General features: G+C 46.9%; 2 protein-coding genes and 1 non-coding gene across 3 annotated transcripts; 1 reads left to right on the top strand and 2 right to left on the bottom strand.

The window, feature by feature from the left end:
- Positions 1-273: 273 nt before the first annotated feature.
- LOC144949184 (ciliary microtubule associated protein 1B-like) lies at positions 274-13,416 on the bottom strand. Its single transcript, XM_078879074.1, has 5 exons — positions 13,186-13,416; positions 5,663-5,773; positions 4,001-4,111; positions 2,751-2,895; positions 274-2,272 (listed from the first exon to the last, which is right to left on the bottom strand). The coding sequence occupies exons 1-5, from the start codon at positions 13,232-13,234 to the stop codon at positions 1,939-1,941; spliced, it is 750 nt and encodes a 249-aa protein (XP_078735200.1). The 5' UTR covers positions 13,235-13,416; the 3' UTR covers positions 274-1,938.
- A 403-nt stretch (positions 13,417-13,819) lies between these two features.
- Positions 13,820-13,926, top strand: LOC144949381 (U6 spliceosomal RNA). The gene has a single exon (XR_013640274.1). It is a non-coding gene; the product is annotated as a U6 spliceosomal RNA (small nuclear RNA).
- Positions 13,927-18,062: 4,136 nt separating this feature from the next.
- On the bottom strand, positions 18,063-25,443 carry MICOS13 (mitochondrial contact site and cristae organizing system subunit 13). Its single transcript, XM_078879286.1, has 4 exons — positions 25,302-25,443; positions 22,603-22,771; positions 19,949-20,000; positions 18,063-19,715 (listed from the first exon to the last, which is right to left on the bottom strand). Exons 1-4 carry the CDS (start codon positions 25,322-25,324, stop codon positions 19,618-19,620), a joined length of 342 nt encoding a protein of 113 aa, XP_078735412.1. The 5' UTR covers positions 25,325-25,443; the 3' UTR covers positions 18,063-19,617.
- Between the last annotated feature and the right edge of the window lie 2,210 nt (positions 25,444-27,653).

Below are 27,653 nucleotides of genomic sequence, written 5' to 3'. Positions count from 1 at the left end.
GGTACAAAAACTGACACCTTTATACAAGGCATCATGTTTGCAATAACCACAACACAAGCAGTCAAAATACAAACAAAAAGAAACAACTCTGATAATGATATGCACTGTCCTTGAAGTTGATTGGGTGTTGATTGGGTGTGGACCAATCAACTTCAAGGACAATGCATATCATTATCATTATTAGAGTTGTTTCTTTTTGTTTGTATTTTGACTGCTTGTGTTGTGGTTATTGCAAACATGATGCCTTGTATAAAGGTGTCAGTTTTTGTACCAGTTGAAAGGGTAAAAACCTATCACTATATTTTGCCACTGGTAAAGGAGGTCTCATAGTGGTGCGAAATAAGTTCAACATACGGTAAATACGGTACATGGAAGGGGGTTGTTGTTGTTCGGCTTTGGCCGAGTCGGAGAGCGAGTACTCTGGTCTGGTTGGTTCGTTAGTTTGGGGTCTGGGCAGTAGCGCCACGGTGGTTATGAGATGTTAACTCCCTCGCCAGGTCTGCAGGAGGTTGGGGTTCGATCCCTACCCTGACGATGTCTGCTGCTGTATATTTGGATTTTGCATATTTCTCTCTCTCTCTCTCATCATCATCACGGTGGATAGGAGATGTTAACTACCTCGCCTGGTATACAGGAGGTAAGGGTTCGATCACGACCCTGACGATGTCTGCTGCTGTATATTTGGATTTTGCATATTTTTCTCTCTCTCTCTCATCATCATCACGGTGGCTAGGAGATGTTAACTACCTCGCCTGATATACAGGAGGTCGGGGTTCGATCACGACCCTGACGCCTGCATATTTGGAATTTGCACGTTCTCCTCGTGGTCGCATGGATTTTTCTCCTGGTCCTCCGGGTTTTCCCTCCACACTTAGAAGCATGCATTTAGAGTATTTGGCTGCTATAAATTTCCACACGATGATAAGCCACTTCGTTGAGATATAATTTGTGGCCACGTCACTTTTTAAAAACAGCGACATAGCTCAGTAGACATAAGCTGGTAAAATGCCAAATAGTTTCAATAGTTAGTTATGACCAATGTGTGGATGGTTAGGGGTAGCGTTAGTGTTTTGCTTGGGACGGGTGACAAGGGTTAGGATTAGTAGACTAGGACTCGTGTCTGATTGACGAGCTGGTTAGGGTTAGCGTCATTGTTAGGGACGATACCAGCGGCGGGTTGGTTAGTTTCTTAGTGCTCGGCTCAATGGTGTTGCCCGTTGGCGAGTCAATCAGGCTTGCGGGATGTGATCAGAATTGGAGCCGTGGCTAGTTGTTTCGTCGATTGGGTTGGCGATCAGTCCGAGGGCTTGTGCTCGCATCTGCTCGGCTAACTTAGGAGCAGCCCTCGCCTTCGGTTGGCTAAACCAGTGGTTCTCAACCTTGTTTTGCTACTGTACCCCTTGTTGACTTTTGTTTCAACTGAGTACCCCTTTGCCTGGCCCAACGTAGTTCCAGGAAATAAATGTATGTACAATGAAAATCAATAGTGTAAGTATAATAAGCACAATGAATGCGACACTGGGGCATTGCCACGTACCGCCAGGGTTATGTGCACCCCCGGTTGAGAGCCAATGGGCTTAACCGCCTGCATCCTTCCCTCTTCCCCATCGCAAGCCTCACCACCTTTTCACTTTCCACTTTGCTCTCTCCTGATTTGAAGCTTTCGTGACTGCAGGAACCCATACTCTTTGGTTCTTTCGGTAAAGTCACGTGGGTAGGGAGCAGACATCGTACTGTTCGCAGCAGACGTCGCAGCTGTCGCGATTTTCACCTGAAGACCGACGCTTGTGTTGCGTTGGAAACGCCGTGATTTATTTTATTTTATTTCTACCTACGTGACTTTACCGAAACAACCAGCGAGTATTTGCTCCCTCCGTTTCAGCACCAGTGACAACACACACATCCACCGCCACCGCCGCCGCCACCGCCGCCGCGCCATCAGCAAATGAGCGGCATGACGTAGTCCGAGTGTCGGACTCCCATGCGGAACGTCGGGGCGCGGCGCGTCGTCACCGACACGCACGTCTCGGGCCGGTGCGCGCCGGGGCCCGGCTTCTGCGTGTTGTCGCCGGGTAGGCGGCTGCGGCTCTGCAGCGACCACGCCGGAGCCCGGTGCGGCCGCAGGTCCGAGGCGTGGGCGGCGTCGTAGCGTGCGGGGCCCGGCGTCCGGGCCAGGTCCTCGGCGTGACCCCCGACGGAGCGGCGGGCCGACACCGAGAAGCTGGGCGCCGAGCGGCGGTGCGGCAGGTGGGAGCCCAGCGTGCTCGGCAGACTTAACGGGGAAAGAACGTGAAGCCACCAAGCAAGTCCGTTAGAATTAGCTTACGTTCGTTAAATCGCGAACCACATTTTTTTTTTCCCACTGGCATATCCGAGCCATGCCAGGGCCGTGCCGGGCCAGGCTGTCGCGGCTCAGGAGGCGCCGGGTCGGTTTTTTTCACTGCAGAAATCGAGCCGTGCCGCTGACGTCACGCGCAATTTATTTAACAATTTTTTGTTATTTTTACCAGGTAAGGCCCACTGAGCTCTATAGCTATTTGTCAGAAGCGACCTGGCCACAAATGATGGCTCAACGAGAAGTGGCTTATCGGCGTGTGGAGAGATTTAAAGCAGCAGCAGCAGCAGCAGCCAAATACTCTGAACACGTGACGTTGATTCTAAACGTGGAGGGGTTAAACCGGAGGACCCGGAGAAAAGAAAAAAGCCACTGAGAGAGAGAGAGGGAGCCACCGCAAAGCCCTCGGTCTCACCTGTAGGCGTTGGGCGCTGGAACGAGGTCCACGCTGCGTGACGCGGTGCGCTCGGCGAGCGAGTACGCGGGAGCGCGCGCTTCGCTTGGCGGGAAGAGCCGCTCGCTCGCGTACGCACCCGGGCCCGGCGTGCGGAACGCCAGCGCTGGGAGAGAAAAGGTAAAAAATTAACCCGTAAAAACAAAGTTTTTCACTATAAATCCTTTATATGCGTGGCGGCTAGAGTCCTCTCGTCCTCTGGCTTGAGATGGCTGCCACCTATGGGTCAGATGATTGCCTGCCACCATTAAGCAATTGGTAATTAAATATTTTAAAAAGATTCCCTAAACAGTGTAAAATTTTGAAAAAAATTTTTCACGAAAATTAATTGTCACGCACAACGAGTCTGTGTGGAAAATATCAGCTCGATTGGATCACGGGAAGTGGGTTAAAAAACGACCGAAAGATTTGCACGGTCCTAAGCAAGCAAGCAAGCACGCAAGCACGCAAGCACGCAAGCAAGCAAGCAAGTGAACTTAATATAAAGGATTTAAAAAGATCCCACCACCGCGCCGGCCACACCACACAACCCCAACCCCCAGTATAGCCTTCACACAGTCGTTTTCAACCAGAGGGGGGGTTACGCGGACCCCTATGGGGTGCACGTGGCAATGTCCCAGGGTGGGATGAGGAGGAGGGGGGGGAGGTACGTGATGTGATTTACAAATGTGTGAAATTATTATGGCGTACGTGAGAAGTCACTTGTGAATAATCACGCATGAATCTTGCCAATATAAATAACTGCGATAGAATGTAAAGTCCACGTGGTAACCTAGAACTGTACATTTTGTTGTCACCGTGACCCATTCCCTCCCATATTTAATCAATTAATTAATATTATTTCCATTAAATTAACTTTCATATTTCAGTTTTTTTTTTCAAACGGCTGCCCGCAAGTCAAAGAGTCGCAACGGGGGGGGGGGGGGGAGCTCAAAAAGGCAGCATGCGGTTTTGCAGCAATCGTAAAAATAAAAACTGCGTAATGCTAATGATTACATAGGGGTTTATGAAACAGAGGAAGTCGTAACTTACGTGCCGGTGCTCAATTTGATTACCTTCTAAAAAAAAAATCTGCCCATGTCTTGCCACCCCCCAGAAGGGGCATCTCACAACCCCCGGGGGTGGGGGTGGGGGGATGCGTGATGCACCCCAGGTTAAGATGAATGACTGTTCTACGTCTAGAGCGTGCGTCTCGTAAGCGAGCTCCGTACTCCGTTCGCGGTGGCGGCCCTGTATTGAGTAGACCGGCGACCCCTCCAGGCCGTGGCGGGTGAGGCTCGGGGAGTAGTACTTTGGTCCGGGAGTCTTGGCCATCGGAAACCCTGGAGGAACAGTGACGGAGACGCCCAGGTGTGATTGCATGGGCTGGCCGAGCCTGTGCATCACTTCTCATTGACGACTGGAGGTGGGCTTACGGATAGTGCAAATGGTATCCACAGCCCTATAGCGAGAGGGTGCCACGGTGGCTAGGAGATGTTAACTATCTCGCCTGGTATACAGGAGGTCGTGGGTTCGATCCCGACCCTGATGCCTGCTGTATATTTGGAGTTTGCGTGTCTCTCTCTCTCTTTGTCATCATCATTACGGTGGCTAGGAGATGTTAACTACTTCGCCTGGTATACAGGAGGTCGTGGGTTCGATCCCGACCCTGACGCCTGCTGTATATTTGGAGTTTGAATGTTCTCCCGGTGGTCGCGTGGCTTTTAATCCAGGTCCTCCGGTTTTTCCCTCCACATTTAGAAACATGCGTTTAGAGCTGAAATTAAGCCTCTGGTGGGCCAAGTGCTTTGAGTCGAGCACCTATGAAGGTCAGCGCGGTGCACGACAGAAATTTGACCGAATTTATCGGAAGGTTATTGCCGCAAACCTGCTAATAAAATTTTGCGCTCAAAGTATAAGCCTTATCGGCCAAGGCGATGACGTCATACGTCACGCGCTCCCCTCGCATGCATACAACGGGGCGGTGTGGTCAGCACCGTGCCCGGCCGCCTTTATCTCCCCAGTGCTGACGTGGAGGAAAACACAAAGACAAAGGTCATTCGTATGGCTTGCATATACTACTGGGACAGGCACCTGTGGAGGAGGCAAGCATCACGCGATATCTGGTCCAACCCATGTGAGACTAGGCTCTAAGGAAAGCTGTCTCGGGTGTGGACCAATCAGCATCAAGGACAGTGCACATTATCAGAGTTATGTTTTTTGTTTGCATTACGACTGCAGGTATTGTGGTCTATGTAAACATGACTCCTTGTAAAAAAAGGTGTCAGTTTTGTTGCCAGATAGAAGGGTAAAAAAAAACAATTATCGAGGCAAGCATCATTCATAATGGCATAGAGTGGCCGGCACCATGCCCAGCCACCTTTGTCTCTCTATTGCTAACCTGGAGGGAGAGACAGGGACAGCTAAACCCGTATAGCAATGTTCTTCACTAATTTTCAGAGGGGGGGGGGGGGGTGCAGTTTCGCCGATAAAACGTCAGTGTGAGGGCCGCCACACACTTGAAATAATTGGGGTTTCACAGCACGATGCTGATGGGGGTTGTTATCATACGTGGTGTATTGCAGGGGGCCGCACTAAAGGCCACCAGGGGCCGGCCAGTGGCGCGCGGACCTTGCAATGAAGACCACTGCCGTGTAGCCTGCACAGATGATTGGGAAGAGTACGTATGTTGAACTTCTTTCGCACCGTACGTAGCCAACCGTGATCATCAGAGATGCGAGGGGAGAGGGGGTGGGGGGGGATGGAACGACGAGTGCTGTTAGCGAGCACCTACTAGGGCCGACGGGGCCGCACGTGTTCTAATCTAACCAAGACCGACTGAGGAATGCGTCCCGGGATCGGGTGTCGAACCCTCCTCGCCGCCGCGCGCGTACTTGGGTCGTCGTAGCGGGCGGACATGGTGTAGGCCGGGCTGGCGCGCTTCGAGACGTCGTGCCCGCCGTGGCCCAGCGTGGGTGGCAGCTTGTACTTGGCAGGCCCCGGCCCTGACGCACGGCAGACGGGCGTCATCGGCGAAGGCGACGATTACGCACGAAAAATGTGCTCGCCGAGAAACAGAACCACAACGCCTTGGCCGATGTCGTCCAGGAGCGCAAACCATAGTCGCGCCGACTCCGGCGGATTTGTGGCTGGCCGTCGAAGCAAAGACGGTGGTCACCGCTTCGTCGCGCGCTTTCAGGTGCGCTCCGGCGGCCGTCTGGAACGCCTCTTCCGATCCGAGAAGCCACCGGAGCCATGCACTTTTGAATCGCTTAGTTTGTAAACTCATTTCTGTAGAACTGCTTTTTGTGTTTAGTTTGTTGTCCTTCCCCCCGCACCTCCAATTAGCACAGTTGGCTACGTACGGTGCGAAAGAAGTTCAACATACATACATGATGCCCCCCCTTTAAAACAAGCAAGGAAAATCATGCATATCATGGGTTCTGTAACGCTCTCCATGGTACGGGGAAGGGGAGCGTGCGACGAGTTAGGTTATTGCCTTGGCCGATAAGGCTTATACTTTTAGCGCCGTTTTTTTATCATCAAGTTTTGGGCAATAACCCTCCGATCAATTTGGTGGATTTTCTATCGAGTAAAGTCCTCGTAAAAGCAGGACAACTCCATGCCAAACCCGCTAGTTATATTTGGATCACGTTATGCGAGTTAAGAGTGCCGTCCTGTTACAGACGGAAGGATGGGATAGGAGCGAATGCACATGCGCTGTCAACCTGAATCTGCGAGCGTGACGAAACGCACAGCGACCGTATCTGTGAACCAACATTGGGGGGGGGGGGGGGGGCATTTTTAAATCCTGTATATTAAGTTCACTTGCTTGCTTGCTTGTGCGCTTACGACCGTGCAAATCTTTCGGTCGATTTTTAACCCACTTCCCGTGATCCAATCGAGCTGACATTTTGCACACAGACTCGTTGTGCGTGACAATTTATTTTCGTGAAAATGTTTTTCCATAAGTTTCAACATTTTAGGAATTTTTTTAAAATATTTAATTACCAATTGCTTAATGGTGGCAGGCAATCATCTGACCCATAGGTGGCAGCCATCTCAAGCCAGAGGACGAGAGGACTCTAGCCGCCCGTTTCAAAGACCAATGTGGGCTGGCACGCATATAAAGGATTTATAGTGAAAAACTTTGTTTTTGCGGGTTAATTTTTATTCAGTTGGATTCAGCGATTGACAAAGTAGAGGGCCCACGTCCGTTTCTCCCCCCTCCCCACACAGTACAACCTCCACGGCCCTGTCGTGTTGCTTCACAGAAACGAGAGGGGGTTGCCGTTAGTGTACGGTAACAGCAACAAACCTTGCAAGGTTCAAACACACACACACTGTGTCTCTTTGCGTTTGCAGCGTTAGCCAGCGTCCCCCCCCGCCGCCCCCCATGCAGCCATGGCTCTCTAGCTCTGTTTGTTCTCTCGCTCAACAAAACGCAGGAGAAGCAACAACAACCGGACCCGCGCTCGCGGTGAAGTTGACACGGGCCCATTTTGTGCGGGCCATTGTCACGCGCGTGGTAATTGCCTCTTAAGTCGCCCGTGGGGGCTTGGAAATAATCAATGGGACACCTGTCGATGGGTTTTCTCCCGGGGGTAGGAGGGAGGGAGGGAGGGTGGGTGGGTCAGGTTCGAACAGGTATATTTTATTTGACCAGGCCAGGCCGACTGAGCTGTATAGCTCTTTTTTTCAGACGCGACCTGGCTATCACAAATGTTAGCTCAACCAAATGGATTATCACGTGCGAATGTATAACAGCCAAATACTCGAAACGCGTGATGTTGATTCTAAAATGTGGGGTAGAAAAAACGGGAGGACCCGGAGAAACTCCCGTGCGACCACAGGGAGGGAGACACGCAAACTCCAAATACACAGTAGCAGGTGTCAGGATCGAGATCGAACCCACGACCTCCTGTATACCAGGCGAGGTAGTTAAAATCTCCTAGCCACCGTGATGATGATGATGAGAGAGAGACACGCAAACTCCAAATATACAGCAGCAGACGTGAGGTTTGGGATCGAACCCACGACCTCCTGTATACCAGGCGAGGTAGTTAAGATCTCCTAGCCACCGTGATGATGATGATGAGAGAGAGACATGCAAACTTCAAATATACAGCAGTAGGCGTGGGGTTTGGGATCGAACCCACGACCTCCTGTATACCAGGCGAGGTAGTTAAAATCTCCTAGCCACCGTGATGATGATGATGAGAGAGAGACACGCAAACTCCAAATATACAGCAGCAGACGTGAGGTTTGGGATCGAACCCACGACCTCCTGTATACCAGGCGAGGTAGTTAACATCTCCTAGCCACCGTGATGATGATGATGAGAGAGAGACACGCAAACTCCAAATATACAGCAGCAGGCGTGGGGTTTGGGATCGAACCCACGACCTCCTGTATACCAGGCGAGGAAGTTAATATCTCCTAGCCACCATAGGTGAAGGTCGTGGGAAAGTTTGGGGGGGGGGCAATGCCTCCCAAAACTGGACACCTTTAATAACTAATTTTCAGTAGTTTACAATTACGATTAAAACCTTAAAGAATAATTCCAGGGTGCTTCAAAAAAAGTTTAACACTTACATCGGATTATAATTTGCCATGGAAAAAGAACGGATAATAAACTGTAACATGATAACAAATGTATGTTAATAGCTTCAAAAAGTCACTAGTTCGCCATCAATGTCAACACATGTCTGGAATCTTCTCCAGGTGGTCCCCGGAGACACATTTCTCGTGGTATTGTTGCCAATTCTCAGAAGTGTAAAAAACAAACGTTTGAAGCACCCTGAATATACACCGCCATTCCTAATGCGAGGGACAAATCGAACCCTTTGCCCCCGCCCGCCCCCCAAATAGAGAATTCAAACTCCTCCTCTGGTGAAGCTCTCAGAGTCAACAGTCGCTTTCCTCCGCACTGCGTGGGGACTCTCTTGATCATAGCATGACGGGGGTTGTGTTGGGGCAGGTGGGTGGGGGGGGAGTTGGATGGATAATGGTTTCAGGTTTTAATTTAACGCCACTCAAGATGAGGGCTTTCCAAGCGGTTGCAACGCGCCCCTTCTCACGTTCCTTCCTCTGTCCTGCTGCACAATGCAAGTGTAAGAACCCTCTTTGTCAACCCCACTCTTTGACGTAGGTGCCGCCCTCTCTCTGTGTCTGTGTCTGTCTCCCTCCTGCGTGCGTACGGACCAACACCTTTGAAATAACTACCAGCGATGCGAATGGCAAATTATGTTGCTCGACGATCGTATTCAATCGATGATCTTACCCCTGGCAACTGACTCGGTCAGTAAACTGGAGCCGGCTTTGTAGTGCGCTCGATTGCGCGCATTCAAAGGCTGCGTCAATCAGCAGGACCGGCATCGTTACCTTATTGCAGAGGGAGATGCTCAAGACTCAACAATACCAGGACTTTTGCCCAAAATCGTCTTGGTGTCTCTTAGTCGGACGCACACGTTGTGAGCAGTGGCGTAGTCACGACATTATCAGTGGTGTCGTAACTACATTATCAGTGGCGTAGTAACTACATTATCAGTGGCGTAGTAACTATATACATCATCAGTGGCGTAGTAACTACATTATCAGTGGTGTAGTAACTACATTATCAGTGGTCTAGTGACTACATTATCAGTGGTGTAGTGACTACATTATCTGTGGTGTAGTGACTACATTACCAGTGGCATAGTAACTGCATCATCAGTGGCGTAGTAACTACATTATCAGTGGCGTCGTGACTACATTATCAGTGGCGTCGTGACTACATTATCAGTGGCGTAGTGACGACATTATCAGCTCAGATGTGTGCGGCAATCAGTCAGGTAGGGGCCCAATATTTAATTTGTCTCGCACGGTCGCACCTCGAGGCTACTATTGTATATCGAGGCTACTATTGTATATCGAGGCTACTATTGTATATCGAGGCTACTATTGTATATCGAGGCTACTATTGTATATCGAGGCTACTATTGCCTATGACATCATTGTTCCGCTCCAGGTCGAGAACATTTAACGCTGTAGGAGCGCTCCGTCACTACAGCTCCGTAGAAATTGAGTCTGAAGACTCTGTCTCCTCGACAGACCTGTTCTCCACCTGGGGACGGCTACTTGCGTTGTGGCCGAAACGTCGTGAGAATTATTTTATTATGTTTTATTTTTATTATTTTATTATTTCCATTCTACGTGACTTTACCGAAAGAACCAAGAAGATGAATCCCTGCAGTCACGAAAGCTTTACATCGAAATTTAAATTACACCTTTGCAATATTACGTTGATTAAATTAAAATAAAACGTGGAACGCAAATGAAAGCATTTTTATTTTAAAAAAAAATGTTAAACGGCGTTTTAAAAACGTCGTTTTTTTTGTTCTTTTACACTGTTGTTCAAAACAAATCTAATGGTAGCTGTCAAGGGGAGGGGGGGGCAACTCATAGCTTTTGTCATCGAGGGGGGGGGGGTGTGGGGGTGAGCAATGCACCTCCTGCCCCCCCCCCCCCCAACGAAAGTCACGCGACTGGTTGAAAGCGAACCGTGCTTTGCCACACCGTGTGGGTCGTCGTGTTTATTTGACCAGACGGCACCACGCTGGCCGGTGTGGCTTGGTTGGACAGAGAGAAGCGATTCCCAACCCGTGGGCCGTGGGCCCCTCGGGGCCGTCCATAAATGACGTCACGCGATTTTGGACGATTTTTTATGATAGAATATAGTATTGTTATCAGTATGACATAAGTATACCAAGTTTGCAGTCGATACCACATTGGGAAGTGGGTTAAAATTGAGTTACAAGATTTGAGGATACGACAACAACAATAGAGTGAGTTAATAGAAAGCGTGTAAAAAGATTGTTGAAAAATATGTTTTAGGATAGACTATAGTATTTTTTTTATTAGTAAGACATAAGTATACGAAGTTTGCAGTCAATACCCCATTGGGAAGTGGGTTCAAATTGAGTTACAAGATTTGAGGATACGACAACAACAACAACAGACAGAGTGAGTTAAATAAAAGCGTGTAATAAAAAAAAAGCTTTATTATGAATAATATTGGTCGCGAAGGCCTGCTACGTGTTAAACTACACCTGTGGATTTGGCTGCACGGTCCACTACTGGCAAAAATAACATGTCTCCGAAGCAGCCTATAACACCTGTCATTGTGAATGTATTGTTCATTGTTATCGCGCCCATCCAAGGGCTTGTGGCAAGCTCAAAGTTAAATTTCGATTTAAAGCTTTCGTGACTGCAGGGATTCATCTTCTTGGTTCTTTCGGTAAAGTCACGTAGAAGGGAAATAATAAAATAATAAAAATAAAACATAATAAAATAATTCTCACGACGTTTCGGCCACAACGGACGGCTGCTTGCGTTGTGGCCGAAACGTCGTGAGAATTATTTTATTATGTTTTATTTTTATTATTTTATTATTTCCCTTCTACGTGACTTTACCGAAAGAACCAAGAAGAAGCTCAAAGCTGCTTAGCTTCCGAGATTTTGACGAGATCGGTTGCACGTTTTGGGTGATAGGTTAATTATATTCACACGTGTACAAATCCATATCTGATGTGCAATTGTCACCATAGCTACGCCAGCACTTTTAATAACAACAACAACGCTCTTTATTTCAACCACTATCATCTTATGTACAATTCTAGATTTGAAGCTTTCGTGACTGCAAGGATTCATATTCTTAGGTTTTTCCGGTAAAGTCACGTAGGTAAAAAATTTAAATTAATAAAAGTAAAATAAAATAAAAATAAAAATCACGACGTTTCGGAGGCAACACAAGCTTCCGTCTTCAGGTGGAACCGTCACAGCCACGACAGCTGTATCAAGTAAATGAGAGATTACAAGAGCTACCACTCCGTATATATAATTTTACTTTTATTAATTTAATTTTTTTTAGCTACGTGACTTTACCGAAAAAACCTAAGAATATCTTATGTACAGTTAAAAACTAACTATTGTAAAGCGCTTTGGACGAAGGCGCTATGTGAAACTGCATAAGGCAAAAGTGGAAAATTTAGGCTCAATAGCGAAACAAACATTTCTCTCGCGACGTTTGTTGCGTGGCGCTGATCCGCGTACCCCTCCGACACAGCCCCGTGATTTATAATTCATTGCGAATGGGTTTTCAATTTTGCTGACGCATCCCGGCAAATGAAAAAGCGTCACCCACGAGCGTTGTATTATTCACAATGGAAAAGACCCCCCCCCCCCCAACCTACGTTGTGGGCCATGGACACAGTTGGTGAGCGCCACGTGCCGTTAGCGATGCGTTAATGTGAGCGCGGTGCGTTCAGTTGAGTTTATACTGGTAGGAACCTCCTGGTTACACCAGCCCACAGGGGATTATTGTGTCCGTCGTGCAGGGAGGGGCTGGGTGGGGAGGGAGGGGCTGGGTGGGGAGGGTGGGGATGGGTGGGGCTGGGTGGGGAGGGGCTGGTCGCCCCATGGTGCCCTTATAAAACTCAACGTTTAACCTACTCACGCCGGCTTGTGCCCGCCCTCACAGTCGGGCATATTTGCGGAATACACCACGCCGCCATTGACCCTGGCCATTGACCGAGCAACCCAACGTTCCTACCAGCTCCCTCCGCAGGAATGTGTGTTATTAGGTGTATAGCCCTGTGAGCCATGCGGCTATTGAATCGGGTTGCAACCGCAACAAAACAACAAAATGAACAAGAAACATCTTAAAGTGACTACGCGCAAACAGAAAAAAATCCAGGAAAAAACAGCAAAGTCTTCAAGAAAAAAGCACCGTATATCAATGCTGTGGTGCAAAAATCCCAGTGGGATGCAAGTCGCAGAGCAGTAGCAGCACACTCACGTCTCAAGACCCTGACGTTTACACATCGCACCTTGTAGTCGTTTAATGCCGAGCCGACCTAGGGGAAGCCCGGAACGAGTTAGGCTACCGCAGGTCCGTGGGAATCAAAGCTCGCTGGGTTCACAGCGCAGTGCGCCAATCACTGTGCCACCACTCCATGTACGCCCGTCTGGAACGCTCTTCCGATATTATGAAGCCACTGGAGCTACGCACTTTTAAATCATCTAGATCGAAAAACTCATTTATTTAGAATTGCTCCGTAGGCAGGAATCGAGTGCACGTTGCTGGGTTCACAGTGCAGCTTTTTCTAACCACGGCGACACCGCTGGGGCAATCTCAACAATCTCTCAACCACCAATTGTGCAATGTACACGCACGCACGCGAACCTCCGATTAGCACGCTTGGCTACGTACGGTACGAAAGACTTTCAACGCACACAAACACACGTGGGTGACGTAAATCCCGACGCTGATTAAGACTCGCAAGCTCGTCAATCGAGAACAACCGATAACGATCACAAAAATAACAACGGTCGCTCAATTATATCGCGGCAGACGCGAAACTCATCTTCTTCTTACCTCTGAACTTTGCGTAAATCAAGGGGCGATCCTTCTCCGTTGTTTCCATGCCTCTCGAGTCTCGGTCTCTCGATTTTTTAACTCCGACTTTTTGTCGTGTTTTTGGTTGTTGTTGTTGTTGTTAAAACGTAAACTGCTGTCTTGCGTTCAATTTGTATTTTTTAACAAAAAAAATCCGCGAAGAAAGCTGCCACCACCACCACCGCCGCTGCTGCTGCTGTTGCTCCCCACAGAGCGTTGCATACGAAGAGTTTTGCTGGCAAACTATTTGTTGGTTCAACTGCTCCAGGCGGTCTGCAATCAATTGTCACCCTGGCTACCGTTGCCTGGTGTCGCATGGATGATTAGCGGAGCAGTGCGGACGTTGGGTTGTCGGCGTCTCGCACACAGACACCCACACACACCCCCCTCCGACCTTCTGCCTTGCTTGGGTTTCACGGCTTGCGGAGAGGAGCGAGCGAGCGAGCCGGGCTCGGAGCCAAACTCACTTGAACGAGGGACACAAAAGTCAACCAACCCACATCCTTGTCCATTTGTACATCGATATTCAGAGCCGTCTGAAATGCTGTAGAGAGAGAGAGGGGCGCACGTGCGGACACAATGAGAACGATAGCCACACACACAGAGAGAGACGGTACTTGCTCCGGCAGTACATATACTAACATTGGAACGATACAGAGAAGATTAGCATGGCCCCTGCGCAAGGATGACACGCAAATTCGAAAGAGTGGAGGCAACGTGGACACAGGGAGAAAGACAGATGGGTGGAGAAAGACGCACAGAGATGGACAGGGAAAAACAGGAGTAACAAAGACGCAGACAACATGGAGGGGTCATCCACGTAAAGACAGAGATGGAGAGAGATACATACGGGGAGACGGAGAGACATACAGAGGCAGACAAGGTGTGGTTAGAGAGACAGTGAGAGAACCAGACACATCGAGATGGACGGAGAGACATCGATCAACAGACTTAGAGACAGAGACGCAACAATACACCCTTACAGACACGCCAGAGAGACGCATCGAAACCAGTGTACGATATTACGGCTTAATTTAACAAATTGTATCAAGTATAAGATATGAACTCGTGACCTGTCAACACCAACCTACAAAAAACGCGGTGTCAATCATATAAACCAGTAGTCCAAACCAATGTAGACTCTCTAAAGCGGCGTAACTTTAACCAAACTAACAAGAACAAAGCGTGGAGAGGTTAATTTCAGTAATTATACTGTGAGGCAGAAAGAGGAACACATGAATTCGAGAACGTGAATGCAAGTTGGAGACGTCACGAAGCCTGCAGGCCATCGCATCGCGCGCTTTCGGATGCGTTTCTGCGGCCGTCTGGAACGCTCTTCCGATATTAGGAAGCCACTGGTGCTATTCACTTTTAAATCATCTAGATTGAAAAACTTATTTATTTAGAACTGCTTTTTTATCTTAAACAGGGCACGCCACGATTGGAAGCGGACGATGGCCGAGACTAACGACAGAGTGGCAGCTAAAGGAGGGATCGTAGCCAAGAGGACCTCCACAGCAGAGACGGAGCTATTAATTCAGTTTGTACGCGGGTGTTTGAGCGATCGTTGCATCAGTCGTTCTTAACCTGGGGTGCACGCACTCCCTGGGGGTGCGAGATGCCCTTTCTGGGAGATGAGAGACGTGGCCAGTTTTTTTGTAGAAGGTAAATAACACTGGTCAACAAAAAAAAAATTCTGGCCTGGACTTTTGCAGCTGTTATAGACTAATTTCAGGGTGCTGATTCCAAATCTGATCTCAGATTTGCTCTATCACATCTCATGTTTATGCTATCGGCATACCCCATTTTCATTGATTTTACCCGAAATTAACTCTTGCACTTATGATTTCAAGTTGTTGCGAGTCAGTGACTGCTTTAGTGTTAAAATATGGTGCTGTATTTTTAGGATAGTGTGTTTATAATATCATTTTATGTAGATATCCACATTTATTTAATATTTTTCTTCCGAAGTTTTTATTGAAAATGCAATATTTGATATCTCAAAAACCTGATGTGATAGACAAAAACTGATGCCAGATTTGGAATCAGCACCCCAAAATTACCTTAAAACCGTTGGAATACCTTATGCCAGAAAAAGTGTGTTGACCAGTGTTATCTAAACACAAATTGAGCAGGGGCACATAAGTACAACTACTGTGTTTCATCAAACTGATGTATTTCGGTAATTTTTTTTATTGAGGTTGTTTTAACGATTGAGAATGACAGGGGTGCAAATGCTGCAGTAAAGGTTAAGAACCACTTCTTTACGCAATACTTAAAAAAATAGGGCTTAACGAATTGTGGGAAAGGTTCCATCGGGACAAAACAACCGTGAAGGAAATAATCCAGGTGGCACGCTGGAGTCATTCCAATTTGACGAACCCGGCCCATTAAACAAAGAGAGTGTTTATATCGGTGGGAAGTGCTTAGAATATTTTTTTTTTAATTCTTTGACAAAGGCTCCTTTGTCGAACTGAATATCCTCAAGTGTTCCAATCGTCCCTCGGGCACAATGTACAAAGACAGCCATGGTTTAAAAGCAACCCGGACACTCACTCAAGGCACATTTCTTTAACGGAGCTATGAAATACCAAAAAAGTGACGTGTAAATTCGTCAGCGTCACCATCAACGCTTAGAATTTATACCGCGACTCCAAAGCAGGACATCTCGAGGTGCCCTTTCAGCAGTCGAGCCACGATCAACCTCCAGCGGCAGCTGTCCTAGTGGCAGTGCCGGTAGAACGCAGCAACACCACCGGCTTTGCAAGCGGCCACTCCGTCTGCCAGCGGGGTGCGATGATGCCCATGTAGCTTTTTACCAACTTTGAAAAATTATAATACTCCGATTGATGCTCCTGCTGTTGTGGAGTGACTCATGCAGCCAGCTATGGCTGCAGGGTTTTGGTAGTACATGTTGTTTATGCCATTTATTGTGAAAATTCCGTCACAGTTCCTATGATCACTGTTTCATTGCTTTCATGGCTTTATTTTGGTGATTTCGAAAAGTGTATTGGTTTAGCCATGTTTGTTTGTTGTAGTACGGAGTTAGACTGATGGCCTTAATCTAAGTTGTCTTGTGGTTGTTGTTGTTGGTTGTTTGACTTGCATCCCACTGGGATTTTTGCACAGCGTTGGTGTACAGTGTTTTCTTCTGCAATATTTTGCTGTCTTTTCTTGGATTTTCTGTTTGTACTCAGTCACATATTCACTTTATGATGTTTTTTGTTCATGTTTTTGTTTTTTGTTTGTTGCGGTTGCACCCAATTCAAGAGCCGAATGGCTCACAGGGCTATACCTAATAAATGGACTTGAACTTGAGTGATTTGCGAGTCCAGTTTTCGAACTTGGCAGATTTGGACCGTGATGGCAGCACACAATCTCTACGCTTTTTTGTTCTTTGGAATAACATCACCTGATCTTTAAAGTCCGCTGTGAAGCAGATTCCGCGTATCTGTGGTTTATACTGCGGGCCTTGTCACCGACCTTGACTTGAAGCTTTCGTGACTGCAGGAATTCATATTCTTGGGTCTTTCGGTAAAGTCACGTAGATAGGTTCAAAGAAAATAACAAAAATAATAAAAACTAAAAACTACGACGTTTCTATCGCAACACAAGCGATCGTCTTCAGGAAAAGGGAGGTTAACTTCTAAAGCAAACTGTTTATAAGGGTTTGAAATGGGCATAGCCCAAATGTCAGATCTGAAACACGATAGGACCAATACCTTGGTCGTGGCTGATCATTGTTTGAATGCGGTGAGCTCACACGAACTTGATTTCTCTAAGACGAAGGTACTTTGCAAGCCCACTGGCTATCAACAAAGATTCGTTCATGAAGCCATCCATTTTTAGACAGACACAATTTCAACCGAGAAGATGGGTACAAACTGAGCAATCATTGGAAGGACGTTATCAACAAGTTTAAGTCATAATTCGCTGTGATGTTCCCATCCTACCACCTTCCGATGTTAGTTGTGCTTTACGCCCATTACAAACTTGCACGTTCACAGGGTTCACACTCAGTCACTTCACGCGCCAACCTCTTGGTTGCGGCTCTGCGAACTTCCATCAATATGCTAATCTCTCATAAACATGCTATTTTTCACCTGGCAGCCCTTTGATTGGTGGAAAACCAACCACCGGTCGGGTTGGCTGCCCACCACTCACATTATCATTGGCTGCTGACATCTGGGCTATGCCCATTTAAAACCCTTATAAACAGTTTGCCTTGAAAGCTAACCCTTTTCCTGAAGACGACCGCTTGTGTTGCAATCGAAACGTCGTAGTTTTTTAAATATTTTCTTTGAACTTATCTACGTGACTTTACCGAAAGACCGAAGAATATGCTACTCTCTCTGCGCGAGCCAATCGTGAATGCAGATTCATCAAGGGCCAACCCATCCATGAAGACTACGGGACCCGCCCAATCACCACCTGAAATGGAGCAAGTCGTTCTTGAGCAAAGCCAGAGAACCCTCTTACACATTCGGGCTTCAGCATCCTGGGAGAAATGGCGAGAGATTTTGGCGGACACCAACATCCCACTGAAAAACCTAAGGGATGTAATCTAACCTTAAAAAAAAACGCTGGCCCGTGTTATATTGAATCCTCACGTCTCACTGCAGATCCACCCCACGACCTTCCGTACAAATCCAAAGAAAGAACAGCATTCAATCGTGGAAAATCCAACCGGACCATCGCCCACATTAGTCGCGAACCACCGTGAACTCTATGTACACATCTAAGCAATCCATCGTGTCACCAGAAGCCAATCCCTGGCTAAACTAATCTGGACAAACAGCCTTTTATATTGTTATTCATCCACCCAGCTACACACAAGAAGTATCGAGTCAGTGTCATTGTACCTTGCATCTTAAGAGTTTATTCAGAGGCCGTATGCAACGTCCAAAATGCGATTTTCAACAATGCCACCAATCCAAAAAATAAAACACCAAGGACAACCATGGCTATACTGTCGTGATTAATCCTAACATTGATGAAACCGGTATAGAGTTGTCTAATTGTCCTACTGCGGCCCAAAGTAATGTAACTCGGTGGTTTTAAACAAGGCCGTGTGCGTTATACGCGCAGTGTGGTCATGCCATGTCTCATGCAAGGCAAGATGGAAAGACTTAGCCTACGATAACAATCACCGTATGCATGTAATATTGCTCATTATATCCAGCCTGCACACACTTTTCTGCTGGATGATCTTCTCATCATTTACAGTTGGCGATGTCCTACGTTCAATGAAAAGCATCTGTTAAAGATTAAACGGGGAAGTGTTGGAATTGGTTTGCCAACAGGTAGCGTCGATACGCCATGACCAACTGCGCAGTCACATCTCTGGAATCGCTAGTGCTCCCCACTCGGATTGCAGTGCAAGTCGCGTTTTGCACACTCCCACGTGCTCAACGCAAAAACGGAAACCCGTCACACGAGCCTGATAGTTTTGTGCCCATTTGCTGAGCTTCTAAAAATAAAAATCTATTATCATTATAAATAGCGTAGGCTTCGTCTCTCCAGACGCAAACGTGGACGGCAACGGTTGCTGTGTGGCGTGCGTGGAGATTAAGGTTGGTAGGGGATGGGTGGTGCTTCGAAAAATATCTCACGTTGGATCTGAATTGTTCCCTCTTAGCAGGTGTGGCCACAGCAGGCAACCGAAGATGGCGCAGACTTGTGTAACGACGTAGAAATTGTGCCCTCTTCAATTACGCCTGCCGATTGCACCTCTTGCGGGAAAGTTGCCAACTCGTATCAGCCTCGATTTCATTACTTTTCAATTGGGAATACGAACGCAACCTGCGCAGCACCCACGTGTGTGTGTGTGTACGGATACCCTAGCTTCATCAATTAACACTAAGAATGGATAAAAATGTGGTGATTAATGTCATGCTCATGGGCGTAGATATCGGGTGTGTAGGCTGGGCAATTGCGTTAGAGCAAACTGAGCCAGACTTGCCCAGGCACGGGGCTACAATGGGAGTGGGAGGGAAAAATGTAACAATGGCAGTGGGGAGGGGGGATCCAATTTCATTCCCTGCACCAGAGCTCATGCCAACCACGCCACGGCACGCCACTGGTGACACACTATGTCTCCTGATATGTTATTAAGGTCTTTCGAATGTGTATGTGTAGTTAAGTGAAACCTACATAGTGATGACCACTGCCAAGCAGTGGCTCAGTTATAACATCCACCAACATTCAGAAACAAAGCACCTCTCGCACGTAGTTTAAATCTAACCGGTCACCCAGCCACGTGCCGCAGTCTTGGCACCGTCGCATGTCAGTTGATGTTTCACCACAGGTCGTGCAAAAACCAAATAAAGCTTTGCCTGATAATAACAAAAAAAATAACAACTTAGTCGACTGTGAGCGAGAGGTGCGACGAGGTGGGTCGGACTCTGGCGGTCACTTGACGAGGTCCCGCACGTAGGTCCAGCCCTGGCCCGCCCACTCTCCCGATCGCTGGGGCAGATTCGACAGCGCCAATATGGAGGTGTGAACGCCTGCAGTTGAGAACACACATGAGCATTCCAAGATAACGTTCGGTTCCAATTTCATTTCTCTCAAAACGTGTTTCGGTATTGTCTCAAGCCATGCGCAGCAAGCTGCCTGTGAAGCAACCACAGTGTTTTGATGCCTTAGCGGCAGCACGGAAGTCCACGTGCCGAAACTCCAGCAGGGCGCGCCTATATGTGTTTAAAACCTGCAGTGGTCACGTTGTTTGTTCTTTAAATACCTGAGTTCCAGGCAGATTTCACTGTTTCGCAGACGCCCACACCACTGGGAACCTGCAAATTGTCACACGGTGAGTTACGGCACAAGCTTCATAAACACCGGGGGACGCGTGAGCAAAGTGAGCCGTAACAAGATGGATTCCAACACGTTTTGGCACGAACGTAAAAACCAAAAAAGTTTGCGGAGGTTTAAGATTCCTTGTGAAATAAAAAACGTTACTTTATTTATGTTGCGCACAAATATTCAGCGAAAATTCCCCACGGGTCATGGAGCTAAACTGAGCAACGACTAACCAAATGAAACAACAAATCTTTGACGGAGCGGGTTGTGCAATAGGACTAAAATAAATACGGGATAAACATTGTACAAAGTCGTGCGTGTTTTATTTTGCTAGAATGTGTGCGCGTTACATTCAGAACAGAACGCAAAGCCTTCTATTTAACATTCACAAACACATTGTGTTCTTTACACGCTATAATGTCCTGTGACAATGTGGCAATATATACAATAATCCCTGTTTATATTCATGCTAGTGCCATATATTGAGGTTTTTAAACAAGCAGACAGATAAGTAACCACGCCAGTCTGCAAAGTTATCGCATGAGCGTCCTAGCATTGACTTGGATGATATTTCCAGAATCAATGACTTCGATATATCCACGTTCATATCTCAACGGAAGATGAACTGTCAGCAAGTATAACTATCTGTTTCTATTTTGGCATTGAGCGCATTCCAACAACAGTTTGCGTTTGCTGGCCTCAGAAAATGCACATGCCAAGCAGTAAACAGCATGAACAGAGCACCTCCTGGTGGCATACTTTAGGGTATTGCAGTGTGAAAGATGGGATCTCAAGGCTGCACGAAACAACGCATCATAATCGGCCAATCGAGACAGCTCCACTCAAGTCTGATTACACATTGATTAGAAGGGACAGCAGGTGACCTTCCACAATAGATACATTTCTTTACACATAAAACATTTGACGTGCAGTGTTTCAATCGTGCAAATTTGTACCCCCATCCGACTCTCCCCCCCCCCCCCATCCGATGTACAGGAGCAGTATGAGCAGTATGCCCTGGAGCGCTTGCGTCCACCCCAGAGGTCGCAAACGGGTTTTGATTCCTTACCCGTACCCGGCCGCACCAGGGTCGCAAACGGGTACCCGTACCCGGCTGGGTACGGGTAGCCGGGTATCGGGTAGGGTAAGGGTATTGGGTACCCGGTTGCGACCTCTGGTCCACCCTTAGGATTAGCCTCTCCAGCCCACGCCCGGCCCCCACACTCACCCTGCTATCGTTTCCCCCCCCATCCTCCGCAGCTATATAAACCCTTGTCAAAGCCATCTCTTCGGCGTACCTAAGCAACTGTTTTCGCTGTGGTGGTCCCCACCTGATGAAGGACGCTTGTGTTGCGCCCGAAACGTCGTGATTTAATTTAGTTGTTTTCACTTTATTTTTCTTTTATTTTACTATTATTTTCACCTACGTGACTTTACCGAAAACTTCAAATCTAGAATGGTGCATACTAACCTGAAGTAAATGTTGACGCATAGCGAATGAAGAGAAGCAATAGAGGCAGTAAAAATAGTATATATTTTTAAAAGTACCAATTCATGCTTAAAATTACAACTCAGAATTGTAACAATTCATAGAATGGCTGGCGGGGAAGTGGAGGGGGGGAAGGTGAATCATCCATACAGAATACCCATACATACGTACAATCAACCATCCGTTACGTGCCTACGAGCCACCATGGGTTGCTGTGGGCATCTGAGTGGGTGCTGATGACGAAGTGGGTGTAATCTCGCCTCACAAGAGTGGCAGAGGAAAATCATCCAAGTTTCAAGGATTCCGTGGGTGGGTGTTGACATATGGAGAGCACAGTGAGTGTGGTGTTAGGGTGATGATCGCCATAATTTTCAAGGGCAAACTTCATAGCAACTGTTGCTTGCAGTTGTCACCTGCAATGTATTTACTATGGGCAACTATGACACCATGGTACGGTAATGGCAAAGAGTGACGGAGGTTTGATCTGTAAACGTGTACTTCACGGAATCGGAACATTTAAACTGGAGGAAACCCATGAGCTATAAAGCTCTTTTTCACAGATGTCCAGTACACAACCTCGGGCTGTCACATGACCCCTGCGATCTCATTGTAAGCTGTCATCGGAGTTGCGCACTTGGTAAAATGGCAATCAGATTTGTTGGGATTTGGGTCGATACATTTTTGATACAATAAAGAACTGCGGCAATTACTGTTGGTCTTCTTCTTATTCTGTCATACGGCTGATGTAGATGTAGAGCAACAACTACAATTTCACATTCAGGCGGTCAAGCCAGACAACCGCATCAGGAGCAGCAGAGTGTGTCGCTGTAATGTCTCCTTTGTATTTGTGCATCGGGCATTGCGTCGTTATGTGTTGTGCGGTCTGTTCTGGATGACCACAGTTTCACACTGGAGAGTTTTACATTTTCCACTTGTGCATCAGGTATTCGCATCTGCCATGGTTTGTGCGAGGGATGCGATTTAGGGTGGACCATGAGCTTTGTGGAAGATCAATTACTGTTGGTGTTGACTGCCTATAAAATTGCACTGCTATGTCATGGCCATAAGAGTATTGGATGCCTGTGTTCCAAGTGCGATGTTCCCACCTTTGGCAGGTATGGGCCCACGTACGGTCCCAAGTATTTATTCAGCACGGGGCTGACTGTGTCCCCGAGGCGAGAGAGGGCTCCCTCCCCATCCTCGCCATCACGAAACACGCCTTGCGAGCTCGCAACGTACACGGCGCCTCCAGCCAACCCCAGCTTGACGCTCAGCCTAATGGGAAAAGTCACATTGCCGTTAGAACCACAGCCACATGCACATTGTGCAGTACCACCAGAATAACTCATAACATATATTATTAACATCACTGCCGTCAACACCATAGTATTTATCATCACCGAAATGACCATCACAAGAGACGTTATCACGATGACCACGATTATCATATCCATTGTTACCATTATTATTGGAACCTATATTACCATCACCTCCTTCACCACCGCTATTGCTAAGAGATGACAGTATATGCAAATTCTTTTGTCAATGCACCCTTCCTCCCCTAACCCAGCTTAAATATACGCTGCCAAGCTTGGTGGTGTTCATTCAGATGCTGTCTTTCCGACAGACCTGTTCTTCACCTGAGGACGGCTGCTTGCGTTGTGGCCGAAACGTCGTGAGAATTGTATTTTATTATGTTTTATTTTAATAATTATATTATTTCCCTTCTACGTGACTTTACCGAAAGAACCAAGAAGATGACAGTAGTAAAGGGGGTTATTGTTTATGCACTGCCGTTTTGCCGATCTACTGCTGGAGGAGGGCCTCACAAAGCCATGAAGGTCGTGGGAGTTATATGACCAACAGTACTTCACCAAGCGTTGGCGAAAGTCTAGTTGTACAATTCGGTATAATCATTGAGCTTGCTTCCCGGCTGCCATCTGTTGGTCAAAACGTAGCAGCAGAGCAGCCAATAATCACGACCTGTTTAATATATGGTGGTGGCCCATCCAAAACCAGTATCGAGGGCACAATCCCCGCTTAGCTTTCGAGATCAGGCCGCACACATCACGAGCCATGGGCAGATAGCCCGTGACGTGTCCACTGCACATGTCGTCATTTGTTTCCACTTGCCTCTGTCTGGTGCCAATATGCTCAAGTACTGGCCACATATTCTTGGTTCTTTCGGTAAAGACACATAAAAGGGAAATAATAAAATATGTTATTTCCCTTCTACGTGACTTTAATACAAATATTTTATTAGTTCCCTTCTAAGTGACTTTACCGAAAGAACCAAGAATATGAATCCCTGTAGTCACGAAAGCTTTCAATCGAAATTTACTGGCCACATCTTTCTGGCACCGATCTGTTGTCGTCGCCATTCTCTGTGAAGTCTTCCCATCTGTCCGGTTCCTTCCATTATGCCGAACAACGCACTTGACATGTTCCTGTTGTTGTTCCATACCTGTCAACCCCTTGTCAGTGCCCTACTTTATTACAGACCAATGCAGACCTTATTGGTCACCCCGTGCCCTTATAAATCTCAACGTTCATCCTACAAAGTCTCATCACAAGGGAGAAACACAAAGACAAAAAGCATTTTTGCCCGTATTGAAACGGCTGTACACTGTATGGACCTGAAAACTCAATTTCCCTGTACATGAATACGGGGTAAACCGTATGGGTTGAAACGGTATGGTGTTCACCCTACATATGTGTCCAAATAGTGCCAGTTTCCTTCTCATCACTGCCTGCATCAGGCACCATTCCAGATTAATTGGTCATAGACAATGTCTAATAATCTATACTGCCCAGTAATACAAAATTGTGATTCTACCGATTACTATTGCTACACGATAATCACAAACTAATTGTACAACAGTAACCGTCTACGTACAGCAGATTAGCGAATTAAAAACGTATTGAACACGTGGAAGACGCATACTTTCAAGCGATATTCGGCATCTTGCAACGTTGCAATAATGTACGTATTGATAATACAGTTTTTTTTAGGTTAGATCGCATACATTTAAATGTGTCGTTAAAACCCGCCACCACCCGGCACACCCAATTAGTAAGGTTTATCATGTAAACAGAAAATGCCACTCCGTTACGACTGTGTTGGAGAGCAAATCCAGCCAGATGGCTGTCCGCCTGATGAAGCCAGTTGTAATTACTAGCGAAACGTCGTACTTAGATTGGAAATGTTGTGGCTTTGCTCTCCAACACACCGGTGTGCTGTACGAGTAACGAATTGACACGTTATGTGTTTGTGACAAACCTTACTAATTGGCTGTGTCGGGTGGTGGCGAGTTTAATGACACATTTATATTTACGCGATCTAACCCCCAAAAAAACCTATATTGTGTATATTGTTTGCGAAAGCCTGCTACGTGTTAAAATGTACGTATTGTATTCATGGTTAGAGCACACAGTAAAAGCCTTGACATATGCCTCGCTTAACATTCGTCTCACATCAGCGCCAGCAAAACGTCACAAACAATACCCACGGACAAAGTAACATTTTACAAACGTAACAATAAACTCAAATTATATAAATAACGGTAAACTTTAATATTATGAGACACCGTAAGGAGGGAGGCGGCTCGGCCTTGCGGTCCCCCTGGGCGAGCGCAGCCTGGCGACGGTATAAAATCTAGACAAGCCCATAGGCACCGCAGTGGGCCTACTCGGTCAGCCGTCAAGGTGTCATCTGAATGTCAAGTTCTCCACTCAAGGTTACCCTCGAAATGTTGCAACGATGTTTTAAAAGGCGCCGCTACGCCTATCGGCAGCCTCCACTTACTTCGCCGCTTTAAAGAGAGCCATCCGGGCCGCGATTCGAAGCCTCTTGGGCGAAGGGATTTCGGCTGGAGACCAACAGCGCCCGGCGCGGTTCTGAGGGGCTTCGCGCGGTTCTTGGGTTTCAACACCCCGAGTTGAAATCCGCGGTCACCGAGGGAAGTGAGGGGGGCCCTCGTTATTCGCGGACCCTCAAATCCGCGGCGCACCGCGACTGCAGCTTTTGCCGCTCACTGCGCATGCGCGCCTAACGCATTTGTCAAGTTCATTGATTAGGTATAGTCCTGTGAGCCATTCGGCTCTTGAATCGGGTGCAACTGCAACAAACAAAAAACAAAAACAAGAAAACATCTTAAAGTGACTATGTGACTAAGTGCAAACAGAAAATCCAAGAAAAGACAGCAAAATATTGCAGAAAAATTAACCCGTAAAAACAAAGTTTTTCACTATAAATCCTTTATATGCGTGGCGGCTAGAGTCCTCTCGTCCTCTGGCTTGAGATGGCTGCCACCTATGGGCCAGATGATTGCCTGCCACCATTAAGCAATTGGTAATTAAATATAATTTTTTTTTTCCTAAAAAGTGTAAAATTTTGGAAAAAAATTTTCACGAACATTTATTGTCACGCACAACGAGTCTGTGTGGAAAACGTAAGCTCGATTGGATCACGGGAAGTGGGTTAAAAAACGACCGAAAGATTTGCACGGTCGTAAGCGCGCAAGCAAGCAAGTGAACTTATTATAAAGGATTTAAAAAGCACCGTACACCAACACTGTGTGCAAAAATCCCAGTGGGATGCAAGTCAAACAACAACAACCACAAGACAACTTAGATTAAGGCCATCAGTCTAACTCCGTACTCCAACAAACAATGGGCAAACCAAAAAACTTTTCGAAAATCACCAAAATAAAGCCATAAAAGCAATGAAACAGTGATCATAGGAACTGTGACCGAATTTTCACAATAAACGATATAAACAACATGTACCACCAAACTCTGCAGCCATAGCTGGCTGCATGAGTCACTCCACAACAGTAGGAGCATCAGTCGGAGTGTCAACAATAGCTGCGCCTCGCAAAGGAAACGCGTTGTGGGTTTACTCTCCAACACACGGTGTGTGCTGAAGCAGTTAGGAATCGGTACGTGTTCTGTTGACGTGACAAACCTTAGGGGCCGTCCATAAATGACGTCACGCACCTGGGGGGCGGGGGGGGTCAGACATTTGTGACGATGTGTGACGGGGGGGGGGGAGAAATGTGACGTCACATCAAAATGCGCAATTTTAAATATAGACAACACGTTCTACTTAATTAAATAGACTTTTTAATAAATGTTTTCTCCTACATCAGAGTGCAGCGCCACATTAAATACGCACTACAATGACAATAGTTTAAAGCGATTTGAAGCATGTTTTCTTTTTGGGGGGGGGGGCAGAGCTTTGTGACGTCATTTAAGGGGGCCGGCCTGACTTTTTGTGACGCCGTGTGATGGGGGGGTCAAAAATCGTCCCAAATCGCGTGACGTCATTTATGGACGGCCCCTTACTAATTGGCTGTGTGGGATGGTGGCGGGTTAAACGACACATTTATATTTACGCGATCTAACTCCCCCCAAAATAACCTTTATTATGAATAAGAAGTAACACTTTGGCCATTTCATTTCTTCTTAGCAATGTGCTTTAAAGTATGGCCATTTCCCAAAAAATCACCGATTCTTTTGACCTTTTAAGGCCACGGGTGTTGACAAATTCGTGTTTTTGTTGCTGTTAATTACGTTTGTGAGCCACTTGCCGTATTACCAAATAACGTTTCAAATTCAACGCATGTGGGTCCCGTTGTTGTACTGCCATCGCCTGGGCCACCCTTGCCAATATCCAAAATGATGAAAAATAAGAATGAGTCTTACATCCTTTCTGGCAATGAAACGGGTGTTAAGATGTTCTATTTGGTGTTTGAACATTTTAACACGCCGCGCTTTCTTGCCAGGAAGGCTAAAACCTGTTAATTTTCATCAGGCCATACCGTAAGGGTGTAAATGACAGGCGAAACTTCACCAGTTTAGTGCAATGACTGCAGTTTAACCCATGCACTGCTTGGCTGATCGTCAAGAATAGCGACGGAATTGTGAAAGCTATCAGGTCTTCATCCAGAAGTGGCTAACTTAACATTTTGAGCGCTCATTAGTTAAACAATAATTCCTATTTGCTCGTCACAGCCAAAGTGTAGACACGGCATCATTAACGCTCATCAACATTTAAGCCATATCCAGAGAAACAAATAAAACTGCTAAGCCAGGTGACCTCAAGTTGTCAATGTGCCAAGCTGGCATCGACGATTGCCTGGGTTTGAGTCCAGGC

The sequence above is a fragment of the Lampetra fluviatilis genome, chromosome 53, assembly GCF_964198595.1.
Source record: "Lampetra fluviatilis chromosome 53, kcLamFluv1.1, whole genome shotgun sequence".
In the NCBI taxonomy this organism is placed as follows: Eukaryota; Metazoa; Chordata; class Hyperoartia; order Petromyzontiformes; family Petromyzontidae; genus Lampetra; species Lampetra fluviatilis.
The sequence above is the reverse complement of the archived record's forward strand: the minus strand, read 5'-3'. Positions and strand labels throughout refer to the sequence as shown.

Coding starts and splice junctions, on each gene's coding strand:
- LOC144949184 (XM_078879074.1), bottom strand. CDS start 13,234: ATGGAAACAACGGAGAAGGATCGCCCCTTGATTTACGCAAAGTTCAGA. Junction 5,774..13,185: donor GATTTACGCAAAGTTCAGAG/GTAAGAAGAAGA, acceptor GCCGTGCGTCAG/GGCCGGGGCCTGCCAAGTAC. Junction 2,273..2,750: donor CCAGCGCCCAACGCCTACAG/GTGAGACCGAGG, acceptor TTCCCCGTTAAG/TCTGCCGAGCACGCTGGGCT.
- MICOS13 (XM_078879286.1), bottom strand. CDS start 25,324: ATGGCTCTCTTTAAAGCGGCGAA. Junction 22,772..25,301: donor GCTCTCTTTAAAGCGGCGAA/GTAAGTGGAGGC, acceptor TTTTCCCATTAG/GCTGAGCGTCAAGCTGGGGT. Junction 19,716..19,948: donor GAAATCTGCCTGGAACTCAG/GTATTTAAAGAA, acceptor TCTCAACTGCAG/GCGTTCACACCTCCATATTG.